General features: G+C 44.5%; 1 protein-coding gene across 6 annotated transcripts in view; it reads right to left on the bottom strand.

The window, feature by feature from the left end:
• Positions 1-12,123: 12,123 nt before the first annotated feature.
• shisa6 (shisa family member 6) overlaps positions 12,124-23,470 on the bottom strand; it is an 82,418-nt gene continuing 71,071 nt past the window's right edge. For 2 of the 6 annotated variants that reach the window (XM_030098945.1, XM_030098946.1), the window contains 5 exons: positions 22,172-22,234; positions 20,947-20,967; positions 16,645-16,797; positions 14,218-14,321; positions 12,124-14,002 (listed from right to left, as the gene is read on the bottom strand). In XM_030098945.1, coding sequence (XP_029954805.1) covers positions 13,094-14,002; positions 14,218-14,321; positions 16,645-16,797; positions 20,947-20,967; positions 22,172-22,234 — 1,250 coding nt within the window. In that variant the 3' untranslated portion in view covers positions 12,124-13,093. The remainder of the gene's footprint in view (positions 14,003-14,217; positions 14,322-16,644; positions 16,798-20,946; positions 20,968-22,171; positions 22,235-23,470) is intronic. The other 4 variants (XM_030098949.1, XM_030098950.1, XM_030098947.1 and 1 more) reach the window with 3 other exon arrangements.

Here is a 23,470-nt window from a genome sequence, read left to right as displayed (position 1 = left end):
ATCTGTGTGGAAAAAATAATAATGCCACACATTTATCACTAGTTACATATTAGACTAGTTTGTTGAATTTGAAATGAAGGGCACTTTTGTTCTTGATTTATAGATGAGAAGAAGCCTCACCTGTTACACTATTGATTAGTCTTGCCTATCATTTTGATTAGTCCAACTTTTTAATTTACATTCAGTTTTTTAAAGTAAATATAGAGTAGTAGTATCCTCTACTGTTTCTTTTTTATTCCTTCTGAAAATGGGCTGGGGACCAGTCAGCATTTAAAGTCAAATGAGACATAATATTTCAGAAAATGGGACCAAAAGCAAAGTTTATCATTAAACTATTCATCAAATTGGGCAAAATCTTTTTCATCTCCACTCAAAAGCACACCGTATTTCTGTCCTCGCCTTCAAGGGATTAGCACAAATGTTCTAACCCTCAGTTTGACTAATTTTATTCCTATAAATGTGAAGGTTTAGGTGGATGTTAAGGTTATGACTAAAGGAACATACAGGGTGACACGTCTGTAATCAAACACTCTCTGAAACTTACACAACTGACAACCAAAATGTGAAAAGGGCTGAAAAGAAATCTGCTCCAAAATTCTGTTGAATAATGTATTTTTCTATGTCTGTTATTTCTTATTCTGTTATTTCTCTATCAAATGAAATGCCTTTTTAAAAAATACATACATAAAATCACCTACTGTCTGTGGACATTTTTTTCTTCACATGTTGGGATTCATGCTTAAAAATCATCGTATTGATCTTTGAAACATTGAAAAACAAAGAGGAATCTTTCAGTTGTTTCCACACGCGTTTAATTTTTGAAATTTTCGTGTGAAAATAGATGTGTGGTTTGAACTTTAAAAACTCAACAGGAATGAATTGTGAATCGTCATCAGCGTAGACACTAACACGGTCAAGTTACCCTCTGTATTCACGGGTCATAGGTCAGAAGACATCCCATTGAAGGAGTTTCGTTCATTTTTCCTTGAGTTAAACAGCCTGCACTATTTTGGCCACACCCACTGAACAACAAACAAACGTTTTGAAAAGATGATTTCCCACACAGCAACTGATTTAATGTATTTGACGACTATGAGTTACCACATCCATATGTGATTTGTACCAATATTTCTCTTAATTGAAGCTGGCTGTGCATCAGAGTTTTCAGGATCAAAATTGACAACCAACTGGTGGATCAGTTGAGTTTACGGGTACTCACCTACCAAAAGTTCAGGAAAGCTTTTATGCATAGCATTTAGTTACATTCATGCAACAGAAGCACTTGCAGCATTTGCGCCAACTAAATTTCATTAGGTTATGATTGTACATTGAGAAGTCACACATGAAATGTTATGAAACATTCACTCATGTTCACTAAAGAGGAGTTTAATACCGACAGTAGTGGCTGTTGAGTTTGTTCAAAGTTCAGAAATGTTTTTGTAAATCACCGTTGCGTTTGTTGTTCTACTACATACTAAAAGTACCAAAAAAAACACATCAAAAAAATTGTCTAACATGCACTGAATGACCTTTTGATCAGCTGAATTTCTGCTGTTAGATTAAAATCATGTTTCATTTATTCAGAGTCCAGACTGGCCTCACATCTCTGCTTCATTTAAATTCAGCTCAGAGAGAATTCAGTCGGAGTCGAATGTTATAAAAAAAACAAGTTTATTTGATTTATTGAAGATGCCAATTATGGCTATGAGCTGCTGGAGATGTGTGTGAGGAGGTGTTATGAGGATGTAGCAGGTCGGGGAACATGGCAGAATTAATGTAGCTGAGGTCGGGGCCGGTGAAACCACCTGCGCCTTTCTGATCACGTCTTAATTGATGGTGCCCAGTTTTCTACTCTTCAGTCCTGAAAGTTCCCTGAATGAAGATGCTTTATCTCGACTCTCCAGATTGCGCGCGCAGTTTTCCTCCCATTCGCTCGCCGCTACGTCCCGTTTCAGTGCCAGCACGCAGCCATTTCCCATATCTCCCATTTCCAGCCCCCCTCTTCCCTTCCAAGTCTTTAGAGCCTCCTCCCCTCTCTCCACCCCTCCACCCCCCCTTTTCCACTTCAGCTCCTTTCTTCTTCCCTCCTCCCCATTTGAGAGTTATTTAAAATAAAAAATAAAAAAAAGTGTGGAGTCTTGCTGATATACTCTTCAACATGTACAGTACACACACAAATACACACTGCGGAATAAACCCAGCTGTAAACCTCTCTCCTCCTCCCTCCTTCCCGTCTTTCTTCCTCTCTCGCCATCCCCCAGGTCGCACGCCGTCGCCTTTATCTGGAGATTGGAGGGCTTTAACAATGCGCTCAGAGACGGAGAGGCAATTTATGTAGGCTTCTCAAATTACGACTTCAGGTGGCTCGCTGGCATGCACACCTCCGGCTGCTCCGGTTCCCCTCAGGACGGGCGGGTGGGTCGCTAACGTCCCGCAGCGCTGCAATGCTGCTATCACGCCGTATTGACCCGCCGCTAAGCTTCGTGCCATTATCTACCGACGCTGTTTCCGTAAAAAGCCTCTCCGATCACGAAAGGTGCAGACAGCTAACTCAAAGAACTCGACTGGCTTAATTAGCCAGTCTGGGATTCGGTTCATAGGTAAACAAACGCTACGCCTGTGAGCTAGCATTAGCGCGATCCCGGCTGTTGTTTCCAGATGACTCACATTAACACGAGTTTGCCCTTAAAAGCATATTTGATCTGTCGGCTTCGTATGAGAACTTGTGATGAAAGATTTAAAGGTATGCTCACATCCCGGCTAACGCTGTGCTAAATGTATCATACATGAGAACGAAGAAAGAGCAACTGAGGTCGCTGTGTCTTGTGGATTAATTTTTAATGAACACATTATCTTAAGTAGGTTCTGTTTGGATGTGTGCTATGTTGTGTCTATATAGACTAATGAGCCAATTTGCTAATTTAGCCAAGCAAATTATTGGTATTTAAATTATTTCAAACATTTACTTCTTTTTTAAACATAATAAATGTTTGACTAACAAGTGTTAATATAAGTAGGTGAGTTAAATAGTTGCTCTTTTCTGTAGCTGAAATCATTTAATATTCTCGTGGATTCTTCATTTTTTTTTAAGAAGAGAAATGCTGAAAACTGATGTGAACAAGCATGAAATTTCAAAACATATTTTATTTCCGTGGTATTTTTTTTTGTAAAGCTAACTTTTAGTGGCAGTTTAGACATTGATTAGATATTTTTTTGGGAAAATGAGAACATTTAAAAAAAAATGCCTTGTTCTGTGAAAAGTCTTATATTAGCTGATGGCTAAACTCGAAAACCTTGTGTCAACACCAGGCATTGTTTCTGATGAAGATGGAAGAAAATCGTCACAACGGCTTTTAGTAGCTCACATGAAGTCGGTGAGCTCCATAACGTCTGCGGCTTGTTTCATATCTGTTTCATCGACAGCAGTAATTTCTGCTTGTGAAGCGCTTCAGGCTCCACTTTGGACCAAAGAGTCCTGGACCAGCTCCCGCTGACCAGCCACCGTCCTGGCGCGATGCGAGGATCCCGATGCACAGTGGCGCTCCGGACCCGTTAATGAGGGGTTTCTGCAGCTCCCGCCTCGGGCTACAGACCGCCGGTCTCAGACCACATTCACATTTCAGTGTTGTAGGTAATGCGATGTTCTAGGCATGAAGCCGAGGAGCTGGAAAGCAGCGGTGGACCATCTCTCAAAGAGTTCATGCCTGGAATGGAAAAGAAGCTACCTTTAATCATCTGCTTGTGAGAGACGTCAGGCGGTTGCTAGGTTACCGGTCAGTCCACGAAGCTCCTAATGTGGATGCTGTAGAGACGCCTGAGTGTATGTGACGCATAAGCATGCAGAATTCTAATGTCAATGAGAATGTGACTGCGGGTCTCCGCAAGTAACCATAGCGACGATGCTTTTCAGCCCCCCACACCCTGAAACGCTTTAGATTTTCATGGTGCAGCATGGGGGCTGGTGAAGTCGCGGTCATCTGGTCAACAACAAATGTTAACACAGCTTTCTGGATTTACATGTTTTAGCATATTCTATGTTTTGTTTTTTGCAGGGGGCCTGTTTTTGTTTTTATCTCTTTTTTACCACTTTTTTTCTGTGAGCTATTTCAGTGATTTTACTTATTTTGGCCATCTTTGTTGCTTTGACAATTATAAGTGACTTCAGCTATTTTAGTTGTTGTTTTATCCTCTTAAATGTTTTTATTAATTTTGTTTTGCATTCTCTATAAGAGCACACTAACAAATCACTCTGGTTTAGTGAGGCGACATTTCACGCACTGCTTTAAACTGCAGTGTATTTAAATGTCGCTGTTAATTGACAGCTCTGTAGCTCCGACTAGTGGCCACAAAATGCACGACAGTTTAACGACGCCTTGTACATGAAATAAACCCGAATTGACTAATATTTCTTGAACTAGCTAATGAGGGTGTGGACGTTTAACCATTTAGCTGACTGCACAGCCAGCTTCTCAAGCTTTCCTTGATGAGCAACGACCTGGAAGGAAGATAATCGTTAATCGACATCAGATCGTCATGAATGCACTTTGAATTTGCATTCCTCCCATATGTTCAACCTACTCAAAAACCCTCCACACCATCCGCCTGGATTTTCACACACTGGTTACAGAGAATAAACTGCACCAGAAGTTACTTGAAATGTCCGCGCAGACAATCTCAAATGAGAATCTTCTGACCTTTCTCTTCCCACTCTAAAATTATATCTGAACATCTTCAGTGATCTTGAGGTGGAGGCTTCCCTTGCAGACAAAGCCTCTATAAAAACCAACATCATTGTGTTTTTAGCTTTAAAAAGCCCCACAGTTACTTTTTTATATAACCATATGCCTTCTATAACAGCTGGGTGTCATTTTTACACTTTGCAGCATCGTCCAACGGGCGGGGTTGGACCGTCTGGTGGGACACTTTTATATCAGCCATATCTTTGACACCCCTGATTTAAAGTGATGGTTTACAGCTTTTCCTTGAGTATTATATAAAAAAAAGTCTGGTCCTCCTGTCTGATCCTCACACTGAAGCCAAACACTTGCAGACACTCCGGCTCCTGGTTCGACTGTAGTATCGAGAAATTGTCTTCGGTCCTATTTATGACAGCGTTTCAAGGGAAAACGCACCACCTGTCTGCTCACCATCCTCAAAAGTCTACAGTGCTCAGCTTCTGAGAGCAGTGATTCTCACAACAGCCGCGTAAAGCGTGTAATTCAATCCAAAGCGTCCAGGCTCGGTCAGACTCTCTGACTCAGCGTCAGAGGGGGGGTACGGGACCCTCGCAGCCCCTGGCTCAGCTTGTCCCGCCTCAGCCAGCAGATTCAGACCAGCATGTGTGAGGAGAAGCTTTTTGGCTCAGGCTGGAGACCAGGCTAATTAGCTTTGACAGAGCTGATGAGTTGCTAATTAAATGTTTATCTGAATCTGGCATCTGTCGTAAAACAAATGTCTGTTAGCTGCCTACAATCTGTGGATTATCACAAATAACTGGGGTTGGGTCCTGCACGCGAGCAGATAAGCCGGGAGAAGGAGAGGATGGTGATTTGGGCCACATTTTGAAGCTAGTCCACTAGCGCATGTTGGGAGCTGATCATCTGAGTGCACGTTCAGGACGCCTCTTCTCTGCTAATGTGAGGACTTTTCAAGTGATGAGTACAGTAACAGCTTCTAGCGGCTTGTCTGGGTTTAATCTATTAGAATTCATTGGAAAGACTGCCGATGAACTGAAGTCGGTAAAGTTGTAGGATGAGGCTCGTCCCCTTCACAAAGATTTAATCCCATGTGGAGCCTGAAGAAGCTCCAAACTTTCAAGACATAAATGCTTTCTCTCACCAAGAAGTGATCCTGAACTTTCTGATATTTTTCAGACTGAAAGACATTACATTGACTGTTCTGATTCTGTTAAACGGATTTAATTTAAAGAATTTTATGCCTGTCATCTGTAACTGGCTCATTTCTTTCACCTAATGCCAAGATGTAACGTGGAACTGCAGCCGCAGGTTAGGAACCACTGCTTGATCTACCAAACTATTGCAATCCTTTGGTTGGTAAGAAATGTGGATGCTTGGATTTGGGCTGGGATTGTTGCACTGATGGTTTAAAGGTGGTATGTTAATGGGTTACAATTACATCCATCAAAGAGGAATACATATTTAGGACTGATGAGTCTTTTAATTCAATTAATTCCAGCTTTATTTCCATAGCGCCAGGTACAACACAGTCATTTCGAGGCACTTTGATAGAAAAAAAATACATTAATGGTTAATAGGAGCTTGCCTCCAGCCCATCGTGGAAGCTGCCTCTGTGTTCATGTTTTGAGATTCCTCATATTTCTTCATGCTGAGCTGTCCATGCACGGTGTGCTTTGGCCAAAGTGGCAGCTATGTCTTGAGTCAGTTTGGATGGGCAGTCATATCACACTGACATTAATCAACAATTTTACTTGAGGAAAGCTCTGCAACTAACACCAGATGCCTTGTTTCCTGATAAAAGAAGGCTTTCAGCATTAGTTGTCCTTGACGAAGGTAAAGCCATATTTTCATCCACTGCCCTCTAGAAAGTTGCTTCTCAGCTGTGTAATCTTCATTTGATTAGTTCCTCAATGGTCTGTTTTGCAGAAAACATTTCAGAGGCAGCCACAGAACACTAAACCATACAAATAACATCAGAAGTAGAATACTATGAAGACAAAAAGGGTCAGCTTTATACCCAAAGTCATTACAGTTGGTTAATCAGCTAACTAGACAAAACAGGACAAACGTCTTCTTTCGGCAATTTCATATCTCGTCTTTCTGTGGCAGCTCTATTCTCAGCATCCTGTTCCCCACATGGGAGCAAACTAGGCTTATCTCTTCTTTTCCCACCAAGCTGTCCAACATGAGCTGTCCTTCTAATGCAGCGTTTCTCAGCCGTGACCTGAGGGCCCGCTACCCTGCATATTTAATGTTTAGCACATCTCGATCCTCCAACATGCCTGATTCAAAGGAATGGCTCGTTATCAGACTTTTGCAGAGCCTCATGATGGCTCATTTATTTGAATCAGGTGTTCTGGAGTGGGAAGATGTGAAAATATGGGTCTCGTTTGCCCAGAGGACCAGGCCTGAAAGCTTTGTACACCTCCAATAAAAAAACTCAACATCTTCATCTCTTCCATCACCAGTTCAGCCTCTTGTTTTTTGCTCACTTCCATGGTCTCTGAATTCAATTTAACTTTAGTTCTATCAATACAAATTAGTCATTTCAAGGCATTTTAACAGAGAAATTGTGGCTAGGAATTGAAACTCTTGTTTGAGTCGGTCTTAGGGTTTTTCTTTAGGGGGCAGAGACTCCCAGCATGAGCCAACAGCACCGCTGCCCTCCCCCTGTAACATCTAGGACCCTGCCATCATAAAAGATTCTTCAGAAAGTTCTCTATCCCCCTGGACTCTCCTCTCTTTCAACTTTACCATTTCCCTCAGACGGTTCGGAAAGTTCTGAAACTCTCGTCTGTAAGTCTGTCTCCTTCGCTGTGATTCTCTCTCAACAGACCTGACTGGCGGGAACGGCGAGGACCACAGCTGATCAACATGTTGATGCGCTCAGGTATCACTGTACTCTCAGAGCAATATAGTTTATGAGGACGGCTTTGAGGACCGCTTCTCTACCTCTGCTCCAGCGGCAGCCTCAATTTTACTGGTGTTGTTGTTTGGGTTGTCCGTCCGTCCTGCTCTGGTTATGTCTTCACAATGTCTTCTTTTTTTTTTCAGCCTTGGCACATACGGGTAAAGTTGCTCGGGGATGAGGCAGCTTCATATATCCAGACGTAAAGTTCTTCACAGTTTTCCCACGTATTTATGACCTTTGAATATTTTTTTTTTTTTTGCTGAAAGTCAGTTTCCTGTTTCCGAGATAACCTGTTTGGTTTCTCAGCCTGTCATAACACAATTATTGTTTTGTGCAAAATGCAGATGAAAATAATGGCCCCAATCTAATGACTCCTCCCACAGAACGCTCTGAGGCCTCATTGATGGACGGCTGCTTGAATGACCGTCTGAACCGAAATGGGGCTTTTAGCAAACAGCAGCGCCATAATGCCATTGTTTTGAAGTCTGAGACGGTGTGACCCACACCTCAATTCTGGCTTTATTGATCGGACTCCAGCTCCTCATTAGCTTTGCTTGATGTTAGTGGCCTCGGGGTTCATGTTTACTTTCCATTCTATCCCAAGCATTTTTAATGACCCATTGGATTGAGAGAAGAGGTGCACAATGACTCCACAAAACACAGTTTTTGTTCAGCGTTTCAACTTGAATAATCTATCAGATGCAAAGACACATTTACAGTCAAGTAAAATTCATTTTTTTTCCCTTTCACTGCTTCAATTTTTCAGCTCTTGTTTGTGTTTGTTTAACTTTGGTTTGACTGTCCTCCAAGTACTGAAGTATCTTTAGCAGCTAATCTGGACGTTAGCTAAAGTTGCAGCAGTTAGTGGCAGGAAGATGCTCTATAATCTGGATGAAAGAAAGATTTATAAATGAATGTCACTGAGAATCGATACTGACCAACGTTAGGGTTGCTTTCAGGTGAACTGAGTTAGTTTTGGATATTTAAGTGCTCCTGCTAATGTGAACGGGAGTTTAATAAACAATAACAGAGCCAGCGGTTTGGAATGATGTATAAATGCTAGAAAAGACTTATTGAGCAAACTAGAGAGAGACAGCAGCGCTGTAATTGTTCTCATGCCCAACAAACGTAACAGAGAGTCCAGTGAGATTTTGTTGTTACTGGCATTAATTCTATGATTGCGATCAGTTAAAAACCCATCACTGCCGAGAACAGTTCACACACCAGTGTTTTCAGCCAATATGCAGGATTCTCTTTCATTTCTCCGATTATAAAGACAAGAGTGCCATTTTTGCTCCAATGAGCTCCGTCATATTAAGTGGAATTCTCAAACATTCATCCCATCTTGAATATTTACCGCCTGACTGTACCGCAAACTGATCTCAACTCTGCCGGCGCGTCCGAGCGAGCAGCCGATGTCAACAGGCGGTGCTCCACTCGACACCGACGGAGATGCAGTCTTTCTCTTTCATTCTCCACTCAGAAGTCGTTCTCAAGTGCAGCAGGTAGAAGTGGTTGAGGAAGAGAAAGTGGAAATAGACAAGCACTTGAAATTCCCCGATTCGAGGCAGAGAAGAAACGAAGCACTTGAACACGGCGCCGCTGAAGTGAGCTCCGTGGCGAGCTGCTCGGGGCGGCGAACGCCTTGGCAGGGGTCGGACCACTGTCATGTTCTTCTGACCTTTTTTTGTGAGCTATCCACAGTGAAATTAAATGTAAAAACTGGGGGCTGGAGCAGAACAGAGTGACCTCTGTTGATGTCTGGAAGTCTTTTTATTCGGCAAAGCTTTGGTTACCAACCTGAAGGGGCAAGACATCCCATCTGCTCAGAGAATCGCCTATTTTTCTACTTTTTTTTTTTAGTGATGCAATTGATAAAAAGCTTTTCCTCTCATACTAACCCAAGCTATGTCACCAGCAGAACGAACAACAAACCACACTAAAGCAAATTCGAGTCATTTCAGGGACAAAGTCTCTTCAAAGCCTGATGTCAAATATCGGTTATCTGCAAAAAAAAAACAAAGCCCTGCAGTGTGAACTCAGCCGTACATTAAATTCACTTCTAAAAGATGTGATTGAATGTGGGAGATAGAATAAAACTAAGCTTCACTGCTTTTTTTTTTTCTTCTTCTTTTTTCAGCCTGAAAACGTCTTTCAGTGTCAGATCCAGACAGACGTGACAGCCTCTTCCACGGGACCGCCTGACAGCACCGCCGGGACCGCGAGGATCCGGGAGCGAACGTGAGTGTGGGGGCGTACGCCGAGCGCCAGCTAAATATTTAACCAGCAAATAGAAGCCCCCTGGCCTGGGATCATGTCAGCATTAACAGCACAGCAGACAGGTAATGAAATACATGGTGGGAGGAGTGCGTGCATTGTCAGATGTGTGGCGACAGTTTGGGAACGGCTGATTATTTCATAGAAGCCCGTGTTTCCTCCTCCTTCTTGGCCGGGTTATCGCAGCTATCTTACCTCTCACGCCTCGGCCGCTCGCTCACTGTTTCCTTTTGATTGCCGTCTCATATTTTCATTTAAATGCTGATGGGCTGGAGGATCGGTGTAAATTGGAAACTCCAACTTATTCAGTTTCCTCCTCTCTCTTCCTGTTCTCTTTTTCCCCCTCCTTTGTGTTTGTGGAGGAGTGCAATCGCATGCGCCGTTGTTTGCTGTGAGAATTGTCGCAGATTTTCCATGAATTTAAAGGAGGTCGGAAATTGCACTGACCAGCATTAAAATGGGCCGCCATTAATTCAAATGTCAAATTGGAGGCACGCTGTCCTGGTGCAACTCCTCATAACTGAAAGTGTCAGTTAAAGGTGTCCGGGCGTCCGACCTCCTACACCTCGGTGCAATCACACCTTCACAGATGGAAGATTGGACTCGCAATTACACAAACATTTTCTCTGCTGGCTGTTTTCGAACAATATCCACATCACAAGCGCTCAGAACGCGGCCAGAATGCAAAAGCCGCAGGACAGGTGCAAAAACCACCGCAGGAAAATAAACAGTGCAAATGATCAAGCGCATGGAGGCAAAAGCCACGACACTGATACAAAAACACACAAAGAATTAATACATTGCAAATGCTGCAAAATAAATATAAAATAACCAAAAATATAAAAAATGATGAAAATGTTAAGTCCGCAACACACATAATAAAGCCACAATACAAGAACTACAATACAAATGCAGACGTTACAAACATACAATTGAACCAACACAAATACAAAAGTTGCAAAAAAAAACTACAAAATGAATACAAAAAGTACAACACAAACACAAAAACCACAACACAAATACAAAACCAACAAAAGAAATACAAAAGTTACAACACAAATACAACAGCTGCAACAGAAGTACAAAAAGCACAACACACATCCAAAAGGCACACAGGCAACACAGCAACATGATACCAACACAAAAGTTCTTATAATGCAAACAAATAGAACAGCCACACTGGAAGTGAATCAGCAGCAGCCTGTCGTCATGTTGTATAATTCCGAGCCTTCTGGGCCACCATGGTGTCACTCTCATAGGCAGCAACGGAAATATTTTAACTCTCAGCTGAATTGCTTTGTCATGAAACGCCTCCGGTAAGTTCTTCTACAATTTTGGGACTTAATTATATATGTATACATACTTGCAGATTTTCATTAATTCAGATTTGGCCTGTGGCTCGTAAAAATGATCCGTGGTGTGGCATTCTCATTACACGGACTTATTGCAGCTTCACACAGCAGCATATATCAGGCCAACCTGTGATGTGGATATCTTCATAATAATAAACTTACAATATATTGCGCAGACCTTCTAGAATCTGCACTCTAGAAATCGTGTAACGTGGGTTGTCTCGACTTCTGCCAGCAGTTTTGCCTGAACTCTTTCGGATCATGTTGGAAATGTTCTGCTTTTTGGCGCCCGGGGCCTCAGTGGCTGCTTACCTGCTGCAGACTTGCTTTTGTGTTTGCTGCAAACACAGCGGGCTTTGTAATATACCTCCTTCATTACCTTCAGCCTTATTTACAAAGCCCAAGTCAAAATTGACTTTATCCCAGAAAAACAGGCTCTCGGGCTCCACAGGCTGAAATTGAACTCAGCCACCGAGGTTATTTGCGCACACCACGCCGGATGAGCCCCACAAGTTGCGGCGGTAATGTGATCGGTGCCTTGAATCGTCCAAGCAAACACACGACACAGACACTCTCGCAGGGAAGAATTTTGCATGTTTAGAAAAATATGGATGGTTTATTTGACCCTACTTTGACAAGCATTATATGTCATTTCCATGATTTTCAAGTCTTCTGATGTCAATGGAAACACAGTCTACATCCAAGTATGAACAGTGGTATATCTGGTATCAACAACACATTCATTCACTTCTCGTCCTACAAACAGTTTTTGCAAAGACACACAAAGTATAGTATTAATTGATCCTGTCAAATACTCGGTTAAGTGGGTTTTCTATTCTGAACTCACGAAACAGTGATGAATTATAGTTGTTTTTTTGTTTTTTTTAAGAATCTATTGAAAACAGACAGTCTAATACAAAGTCCATCCAGTACAGACTTGTCCATATTACTGCTTCTAGAATAGCTTATTTACAATCGTCTACTGGAAGCGGAAAAGAAAAAACTAAAGGAAAAAAAAAAAACCTGCCATTGCTTTAAGAACAAAACAAGCTAGCCATCACTATTCAAACTCGAAAGTAAAATTGAAAAACAGAACAGTTTTTTCATTGATTGTGCTTTGTAACCCACAAAACCACTTCATTTTTAGAAATGGATCATCCGTCAGAGGCACCGAACAGAAGTGCTGATAACATCCATTTCGATCTCTCTCGTCGAGATTCTCTAGAGCTATGAGTAGGACAGGGCGTACAAATGGTTGCTTGTTTTATTCCTTCATTTATTTATATATTTATAAAGTTGTTACAGGCTCATTCTGGTTCGTCACCTGTGGTGGTGTTGTGTTGCACAACAGAAGTCACGGAGGAATCAGTTCTTGTGTTTAACCATGCAAAGCCCTTTGAGATTTTGCCAGAAAAGGTCACAGAATAGATTTGTTGGACAAAGAGGGGCGTCTTGAACAGACACTATCAGTGTTTTCCCACTAAAACATACACAGAATGAGGCCGCAGCCTGTGAATGAGTTGGATAATCGAGGCGTTGGAAATAATAATAGGCAAGTTAGCTGGATAATACTACACCTCCCCCCTGTTCTCCACAACCCTCTCTGGCTTCTGATCTAGCCGGGCCTGTGTATTCAGTGTACAGTGTAACTCATTTTTCCGGTCTCTCACAGTAAGCTAGTAAGTGTTCTTGGTCCTTGAACCTCTGACGTTGCAGGAACTTCAGTCAAAGAAAAGTGAATCTGCCACCATCCTACCCTAAAGAAGGCCAGTGTACCCGTGTACCTCAGTCAAATCCACACACCTGTGCAGTTCGGGCAGGTCGCCCCCACCTCCCCCCACCGGCGGCGGCCGCCGTTACACAGTCACCTCAGTCTTGCTGCCTGTGCGGTAGTGCTGTGGCTGTTGCTGCTGCTGGTGGTGCTGTGGGATGTAGTGGAGCTGCTCCACAGTGTGAGTCCGTCTGGAGGCGAACGCCTGCCTCTTAGTGGTTGTCTGGTTCATGGCTAAAGTGTTGGAGTGCTCGGATCGTCCCGCTCCCGGTGGCCCACTACTGCCGCCTCCTCCTCCACCTCCTCCTCCTCCTCCTCCACCACCGCCACCTCCTCCGCCTCCTCCAGCACCGCCGTTGTTGGAGGCGCTGGGATGGGAGTGCATTTTGGTCATCTTGTAGCGATCCATGAGGGGCGTGGTCGGTATGAACACGTCTGTGTGTGAGATGGCACGCGACATGGACTTGTCGCTGCCGCGAAAGCCTCCGGAGATGCTGCTGACCATGCCGCGCTTCAGCGACAGCATCAGCTTGTCCGGCGAGAGCAGAGGGTCCTGGGACAGGAGGCGGTCTTGCGAGTAGAGGCGGTCTTGCGAGTAGAGGCGTTCTTGGGAGTAGTGGCGGTCTTTCGAGTAGAGGTGCTCCTGCGACAGGAGGCGGTCCTTGGAGTACATGCGGTCCTTGGTGTACAGGCGGTCCTGGGACGTGTGGCGGTCCTGTGGGAGCAGTCGCTCCTGGGATCGGAGGCGTTCGGCCGACAGGAGCTGCTCGTCGGAGAGGATCCTCCCTCCGTAAGGGGACATGCCGTTCGAAGACATGCTGTAATCCTGCTGCGGGGCCCTCTGCGGGGACAGGACCCGGTCCTGGGACATGGCCCTCTGGACTCGACGGGGCCTCTGCCTCTGCTGAGACTGCTGCGATGACTGCGACTGGGGAGGGGCCTGCGAGATGGAGGACTGCGGGGGCTGACTCTGGAGCTGCTGCTGATCCCGGTGCTGTTGGGCAAAAAAGATGAATGAGCTGAGTTTATTCACAAGCTCAGGGGTAAAAAGCTCTGCCACCCACCACTGCGGGAGGAGGCGAAGCAGCCTCTGCAGCTTCCAGCACACACATCTACACACTCAACTGCAGCATTTCTGCCTTTCCTCACACTTGCATGAAATTTCAAAGAACACAGCCTTGTTTTGATGCCTGAACACCACATACCCACCTGGTCTTGAGTCATTTTAAGAACATGCAAGGGAAGGGTGCCTCTCGCTGCTAGGTCGGGCAAGTGGCGCTTACGAGTGTAGTAGTCGTCGACTTCTTTATCGGCTGCAGAGGAGACGGAGAAAAACAAACGACAAAAAGAGATAGAGGCAAAGAGGTGAAGAGGTGATTCACGAAGCAAACGAAAGGAAACACAGGTAGGAGTACCGGGGGAGAAACCGGATCAAGTGGAATCAGTGAACATCGCACACAATGCAGAGAAGGGCGCCAGCGGACCCATCGGCGTTTCACCTTTTCCAAGCTCATGGAGGGGAATAGAAAGTAAGAGGCAGAGGATCACAGTCAGACTGGATTACATGCGAGGCACAGAACATCCAACATATCCAGGCTTCATCGGGGATTCTACAGGCAGCTCTGGCTGTGGGGGCAAACTTTTCAAAGGTCATGTGAAGGTCCATAAACAAACATCATCAACCGTCACGGACATGGGGGGGGGGGGGGGGGAAGGAAAGCACGCAGGCACCTGGTGTACGCATGCTGCAAAGCTAAACATATTATTGCACAATCATGTCGACAACAAGTACCAAGAGTGTTTTAATATCCTTGATGTTTCATCCATATTCATGTGCGCAACTAACACAACCATGCATTCAGAAACGGATCAAAAAGACAAGAATACATTTCCAGAGACAGCAGAGAGGAGGAAGGGATGTAGCATCACATTCATGCCACACAAACACATGCATAAAGACTGATGTGGAATACAAGACCACACACGGAGTGACACGGGAGCTCTGTCCGACGGCAGAGACGCAGCACAGACCAGTCAAATATGGGGACATTGAAAAGTGTGTGAGGGGAGGAATGAGAACGTGTTACCAGATTTCTCCGCATCATCAAGAATTCAAGGAGGCCTTTAGGGCCCGTCGTTTTCAATAAACGGGTGCACCACCTGTCCGTGTTAGACGCAGCCAAAAACACCCGCCGCCCCGGATTCAGAGGCGAGGTCTCTCACCACAAATCGATTCATTACGAGGGATAATAAAAACATGTTCCTTTTCTTCAGCATAATAGCCTTCAAGATGTGGACCGGGCTTCTGAAACTCATCATCCACATTACCGTAGAGTGAATAACTGGCGATGTGCTGTCCTGTGCTTGCAATGGGCTAAATGCCTTCTGTTTTCCTCCTTCAGTTTGATACCAATTTGCATTAATAAGCAGTAGCATTCTTCTCTTTTATTATCTCAACAATGAAACCGCTGCCCTATCTTCCCTCCGGCACAATTCAACATGATCTATCAGTGCGCAGACACTAGTTGAGCAACAGAAAAAAAAAAAAAAAAAAAAAAAAAAAAAAGGAAATGGCAGAGCCTTTTGGCTATTTGCTGCAACAAATAATTTGCTTTGGAAGCAGAAAGAAAGTTGTGAAAAGACTGAAGGACATCGCCTGAGGATGTTTTTCCTTTCTGAAGCTGTCTCCTTGGTGGGATCCCATCTCTGACAATTGATTTCATTTGCTTCGTTTTGTCGAACATCAGAATCTATTATGGTGATTCTCACAAGTGTTTTTTGAGTGGGGGGGGAAAAAAAGAAGACATTAATGCCACCTCAACCTGCCTCCTCCTTATCCTCTTCCTCCCAACGTGACTGAGGACCTGTGAAACAGATGCTGCGAACCCATCTCACCGTTTCAGCTTGAAACGGCGCCCGGCAGCGACGAGTATGGGGGGGGGGGGATCCGGCACAAACACCCGGGCGTCATCCTTCAGCTTGACTGCGAGCCAGCGGTGAAGTGAGGCGGTCATGATGAAATTACATCAGCCTTAAGGAATATTTGCATTTCACTTTGGAGAATGTCGTGAGACGGGGCCTCATTACGCGGCAGAATTCCAAGCGTAGCGCCCGCTAAATCAATACCGAGCCATTGCCGGGCACGAAGAGCCTGCTTAATGTACTTACACGCTCTGAGAGAAATAGTTGGCACGGCCTTCAAGTTGAAACAAGAGAATCATGGGATATCAATGACTCTCAGCCATTTTTCTACTGCTTGACATTGACAGGGTTGATTTTCAGGAAGGATCAGAGTTCACTAAAAGGCGACTGTCTGAAATTGGACTGGCACCTGGCACTTTCCACATCCACTCAAATGTTTACTCAACCGGGAGCTCCAGTAAAAGAAAAGGGGGCAAAAAAAACCATGTAGTAAGTACTTTCTGCTACTGTGTGATGTCCGCAGCGCAGCAGGAAAATCACTTTCACAGCTGAAACACTCTGGAGCACCTCGCTAAGTTTCCTCGTCCGAATTCGGCGAAGCACGCTCGACGTGTGATTTTTCTTTTCTTTTTTTTTTTCCTTCTCTTTCATGCACGGCACCAGGAGCAGAGGGGAGCCGACTCTTTGCATTAGTGCAGTGAACTTTGGACCTACTGAGTTTCTTCAGGGACGAGAAGCGGCTGAGGTCGGCCTTGACGGCCGCCTCGTAGGAGGGCGGCAGGTGCGACAGGCTCTGGAAGGAGCGAGAGAACGACAGGTCGTAGGGCTCCGTCTGCGAGGTCAGGATGCCGCTTATCCGATTGTTTTCTGGAGAACACATATACACACACACACACACACACACGTACATGTACAGACAGAAAAGAAGGGAAGAGGGGGAAGAGAAAACCACCCCGTGAAAAAATGAGAGCCCAGGCAGCCGTCGCAGAAGACCACCTGCTGTGGTGGAAGGGGAGAGCAGACGTAACCTGGAAGACACGCTGGAGTTTCAGTCGCACGCGAATTCCTTGCCGGCAGAAGTGCTTTTCAGATCACCTCGGCGTGAATCTCACTGGAGTCCGATTAAAAAACTAATTATTGGCTTCATGAAAGCACAGTTCTAATTGTCAGAGTAAATTCAGGTGGGCAGAGAGACGAGGCGATAAATTACTGCTGCAGCGAGGGCAGTCGACTTTGAGGAAGTGAGGGTGTCGTTTTTCATACTGTCTCATGGACTCTGGGGGTTGAAAAAGGGAAAAATATTGTCCAAAAGCACAAAACACGAGCTTTAATATGGATGAACACATTAATTATGTAAATTGGGGAGAAGAAAAGATAAGATTTGCACAAATTGTCTTTACTTTTGTATTTTTTGTTGACTTATTTGTTCCCTCAGGAAAGGCCTGCACCACACTTTAGAAACCACTGTCTAATCTGATACATTTCTTCCAAATGATGAGATGACGAAGTGAATCACTTGGGTGAAGACTGTCAGAACAGCATGAAGTTAATTGATTGAGCAATCAGAGGAGGAAGCCCACTCCAGTGGCTCTTGAAACTGATCGTAGCGATGAAGACAATTTAGATGAATTATCGGAATAACCACTGTAGATTACTTGGTGATTGCTGAATGGATATAACCACAGATCTGTATTCAGGAATTCTTTTGCCAGTTAGTGAACACACTGGTCATGACACAGAATCACCTGTGGCAAATGCATCATAGGTGTGAATATGAATCAGTTTTGTTTCCTTAATTTGAAAAATCTGAACATAAGTAGAAGTGTACAACGCCAATGGCTTTGGTTCTCAGAACTTTAGAAAGTTTAAAGCTGATGTACACGTCGACAATGGGGATGTAGGTTTCCCTGAATTAATGTGACATATTCAGTTTCAAACAAATTCAAACAAGTTTCACTTAGGGCTTTTGGCAAGTCAGCTATACATGTATTAATATTAATGAGCCAAAGCAGATTTTAGAGCTGTCACTTCTCATTACAGCATGTGTCCAGTATGGCAAAAAAAAAAAAACTGTCCATTCAATTCTGTAGCCTTTCAAAATTCATAGTGTAAACGGGCAACAGGCCAGTAACTAATTCCCACTGTCACTCCAATCCATTGCATAACCTGCACTCATTCCAGACTATTTATGATAATCATAGCACAAACTCAACACAGTAACACTGTGCAGTGTGTGTCTGGGATCAGTCTCCATATTGAGTAAATGCAGGCCGAGACCAGTTACCAAGTATCTTCATCCATTTCTCAATAATATTGATCCAACAACCAAATGTTGGTTTGTCTGGCTGTTTACCCCGTATTTTAATTTAGATCAGAGGCGACAGCACATCACTTTGACTTTTTAATGAAAGTCTCTGCTGTTCCTGAGTGATGCACAGAGGATCACAGTGTATTGGTATACAGCAGCAGATTAATGCAGCACGGAGCTGAGAGATCAGCGATGCCGCATCAGGATCAAAGCCATTCCACGGTTCTGAATTTGTATGGCTGCAAAATGCCAATATGGAAGGGCATGGTCTTTGACAAGTATTTTGCACTTTTATTCACCTTAACAATGTTCAACTTATTAGTATTTTCTAGGGATGCACAGATGCAATGCCAGTATCAGATCCAATACTGCACCGAGTAAAGATCCCCGATATAACCGATGACTTTAACATGACGCCATCCATCAACAGGTAGACAACAGAGCACGAGCGATGTGCACAGTTTGGAGTATGTTTAACATTAATAAGAACAACAGAAGTGAGTCAGACTGTAAATTGTCTTCTGCCAAAATATCAGTTGGTCCATTGAGCTGAACTGGACTGTACGTGTCCGCTGAACTGAGATGGCTTTGACAAGAACAATGTAGAAAATTGGTGTGTTCATCAAATTTCTAAATATTTTCATCCAATAAGTTACCAAATCTAGAGATGTTTGTGCAGTATCTATTAACATCCTCGGAGGAACTTTGACTGGAAACTCGACACACACGCTGTGACTCGACAGATACATTTGGTGTGATTTGAGTTTTTGCAGCGTCGGCTTCAAAGTGTTCATTGTCCTTATCTCACCTCTCTTTCTGCCTTTTAAGTTCAACATAACTTATTGAGGGAACCAGTCTCTGCCTCTGAGCACTGTTATCTGCCTTTGAGAGATTGTCGCACGTCTAAAACTCCAACTTGTCGGCGGCAGCGATGGGGGAGCGTTCGGTGTGGGACTGAGTTGACGGGTGACTCTGATTTTGACGAGAGGAAACAGCGGTTCCAAAAAAGAAGAAGAAAAAGGGGGGAGTTTGAAGGGAAGACAACAAAACAGCAAACAGCAGATGTGTGCTTGGAGAGTGACCCTGCTGGTGACAGCGCCTGTGATGTGATCTGGGAGACGGTTGGGGTTGGGGCTGGGGGGGCAGGAGGCGACAGCAGCGCCCGGACTGGACGCTTGTAGTTGATTGCGCGGCGATACGATGCCAGGACGACTCGCTGCAGGGGAGGCGGGGAGGGGAGCAGGGGGGGGGGTGACTGGACCCGAGCCCTCCTTTTATTCCGACTGTACTCTCTTTATCTCACGTTCTCACACACGCGCGCACACACGATCCGTCCCATTCACCGCCGCTCCTCCACACTCCGTCAATCTTATCTGTCCTGCCATGCTGCCACCCACTTTCCTCCGCTCCTTAATTCTTTCTGGTCCATTCAGTATTCCCCCTCTTTTTCTCTCTCTCCCTCTCATTTTCTCGTCTTGCTTCTCGCTCCATCTCACCCCCCACCCCTCCACCCTCCCGGGAGCTGTGAGCCTGTCACGCAGTGCAGAGCAGCGGGCTTGGGTGCGGTTCCAGACCAGCCTCCGACGGACAGATAAAAATAGGGTTTTAGTTGCTGCTGCAGGATGGAAAGAAGAAAAGAGAAGAGGAAAAGAGATAGAGATAGCACAGCCTAAAAGAGAAAGGTTTGGGGGGGGGTCTGTAATACGAGGAGGAAGAAGAAAATGGAAGCTGGAGAGAGAGATGGAGGAGGACCAAAAGGTGGCAGCGAGGCCATGGATCCTCTGAGCTGTAGGAAATGGAGTTTCAAGCATGGACACGAGTTCGGGAAGTGGACTGGTTTATTCCACACCGTATCGAGGAGGTGGGGGTGGGAGGGGGTGGGGGTGTCAACTCAGAGTGTAGGCATGCTGTCAAATATCTCAAACACATTTCCCTTCTTCCTAAATGACTGGACAGTACAACCGACACAGACCTGGCTCAAATAGACGCACAAATGGAAATGTCAACGACTGCTCATTTTGGAATCGTCGCTTGATGCTAACAAATCCAATAAAACTGCTCAAACCAGCTGGAAATGGTTCCAAATAACAAAGTGTACCGCTGTAGCTGCAAACATCTGGCAGTGAGCCACGTTGCTGCCCTGAATGATGTTACTAAAATGTCTTTTCAGCTTCACATATAAGTTACACCCATACAGTATCGAACCCGATACCTGATACTAGTATCGATATACCTATTTTAAAGACGTTGATACCAATCAGTGGATTTGTGGCTGAGTTTGACAGTCATCCACGGACGTTTAGATTTTCATGTTGTAAATTCAGAACTGCGAGCTCAGTTCTTTCTGCGACGCAGGTCTTCATATGTAGTCAACCAACAAGACTGCTCACAAGACATGAGAAGTTCTGTATCCAGTTTGAGTCTGGTCTTCTTGTGGGATTTGCGGATAAAACGAGAATCGTTCACAACGCAATCTGTGTCATACACACTGTCAGTAACATTACACTACAAAGCCGAGCAAAGTTTGAGGAAGCCACTTTGTGAGGAGGCTATTTAAATCAGGTCTGAAGGTACACTGGCTTGAAGAGGAAGGAAAGGACGACACAAAGGTAAAGGTTGGTGCTGTGGTGTTTGTTCACACAGATGTGTGTTGGAATGCAAATGAATGGGTGCTCACACTAAACTGAGTGCGCACATGTTTGACTTACCGCGTCTCAACGATCGGTGAGCTACCCAAACCCAGGCGGGGAAAAAAATAAAAAAAAAAGATTTCAGAAGCACGTCGGTGGTGAGACAAACAGAAGCTTCTGCACACACACACACACACAGACACACACCTCCATATTCAGCATGACAACCACAAGAAAACAACCTCCTGTAAACGTGACTCAGATGATTTAAGTCTCTACATCCGGGTGCGTTCGACAGACACCGGCGGTGCACGATGAAGCATTTTCTGCCTGTGACACGGAGCTGTGTCCCCACTGGAGCGGGGTAGGGGTTGTCTTAGGGACACGTTTTATCTAGAAAATCCACTGCATGGTGAAATTTAAAGGATTTTAGGCAGCTTGTGATCAGACTGGCTGTGTAAGACGTGCTGGTGAAATGGATTTTTCATGTTTTTTCATAGTTCTCCAAGGCATTCGCTTCCAGGATGTGGTTTGCTTATCAGTGTGTGTGTGTGCGTATGAGTGTGTGTGTGTGTGTGTGTGTGTGTGTGTGTGTGTGTTTAGACTACTTGGTCAATTATGTCTGCGGAGACGGAACCATTCTGGTTGCACAATTTGAGCGAAGCACCCTGAAATGTCATTTATTTACAATATTTGTATTCGAAGCAAACAGAAATTCGATGACTGGATCAGAGTGATTTGCTAAGCACAGACGGCAGTGAATATTCAAGCTCGTGGCCTCCTTTTCTTTCCTTTTATCTCAGCTGTCTTTCCTCTCTCTCCACCTCGAGTCCTTATGCAACTCCTCGCACATCTGCCAGTCTGCGACCCCGGGCCAGTCTCCACTCCCCACGCCAGAACTAGTGCGAACAAACAGCCTCCACAATGTGAAGAATAAATCATTTGTCGGAGGGGCGTCGGATTACGGCGATAAGTTTTGGTGCTTTGGTTTGTTGGCTCATGTTGGCAGGATGGGATAAACTCCAAAAAAAAAACAATAAGTGGGTCCTCAGCCAATTTCCTTCCCTTTACATAAAAGTAAAGACTGATTTCACTTCAACCAGTTCGTAACTATCGGTTGTGACACTTTCAATCAAAAACAAGGTTTATTTTTAAAGGTTGAACAAATTGGCTCCAGAGCCAAGTGAATGAGTCTTTTTCGCGCCTACGTCAAATACCATATTTAGCCCACTCAGGTCTGGATTAGACCTGAGACAAAGTGAAAATATTCAAGTGTTCCTTTCTCCAGCTACTTTTCTCTTACCATTCTTAGGTGTGCGTGTGGGGCTACCTAGAGCCACATGGTTATAGTTGTGCTGATGGGTACCTGCAATGACAAGAAGCAGTGAAAGATTCGTTCAGTGTCCAAAACCAGCTCAAATACACACTCCTGGCAATCCAAGGCGACAATTAAAGAGATAACTCACTACAATGACTGCAAATCTGGTAAAACTCCAAAAATCCAGATTCGTGCTTTGCGGATTGAGTTTTATCGTGTAAACAAGTCTGAGCACCGCAACCGCCAACATTTGGCTCCTGGGAAACCTACTTAGTGGGTGAAATATCCCTTTAATTTCTTCAAATTAAAGAAATGAACATAAAGAGAGATGAGAGAGATTGCGGGATGAGTGAGCGCCGAGTGGAGCCCGCTGTGACCCCAGCATTACCCCAGAAAACATGTTTACATCAAAGAGAATCCAGGAAAGTCAGAAGCTACAGTAGAAACATTTAGAGAAGAAAAAGAGTTTCTGAAACAGGGCCGGCATGCATTATTCATCACATCCTGGCCTGGAACACGAAGGCACTCTTATTCTTTGGAAATTGTATTATTTAAGAGTAAAGACACAGAGACTACATGAATCCGTGCAGCCGTCGTTACGAAAGGCGGATCAAATGTGGAGCGGCCAGCCAGCGGCAGATGAAAGAGAACAAGAATACACACTCACGCACACACACGCACACACACACACACACACGCACACAAACAGTAGTCGGTGAAGCGCAGTAGGTAAGAATCACACGGAAGGATGAGGAGAAAAATAATCACTTTCACATAAATTGGTCATTCAAATAAAGACTCTTGCATTCATTTAAGTCATTAGAGAAAAGATACCTAGATCTCACTTGTAGTGCTCACTTCAAGTTAATGTTTGTTAGCTTGGATATCAGCAGCTTTATATTCAAGTGATGAATTAAGGAAATGGGTCAATGAAGAGAAGAGTCACGTTGAGGGTTAACGGGTTGACTTGTAGTGTTTCTACCACTGAACAGAGAGGGCTCGCTATTCGGGTGCTTCAATGCGATCTGAACATGTCGTTGAAACCCAGAGCGAGACACTTTCTCGACGCCGGCAGAGACCTCGGAAACCACCTGTTTATTGAGTTTGTGGAGGGAGTGTCAGCCTTTCCTTAGAGCAATCTCGGGAGTCTTTAAAAGAAACAGGGTTTGAAACCTGAGGTCAGGAGGGGTCAGGGTTACCTACACAGCTACAGAGCAAAGCAATTAAAAAGACGCTTTCTCTCTCACAGACATGCACGTCTGTCTGTCTTATATATTGATAGCT

This window comes from Salarias fasciatus, chromosome 8, assembly GCF_902148845.1.
Source record: "Salarias fasciatus chromosome 8, fSalaFa1.1, whole genome shotgun sequence".
NCBI lineage: Eukaryota > Metazoa > Chordata > Actinopteri > Blenniiformes > Blenniidae > Salarias > Salarias fasciatus.
The sequence above is the reverse complement of the archived record's forward strand: the minus strand, read 5'-3'. Positions and strand labels throughout refer to the sequence as shown.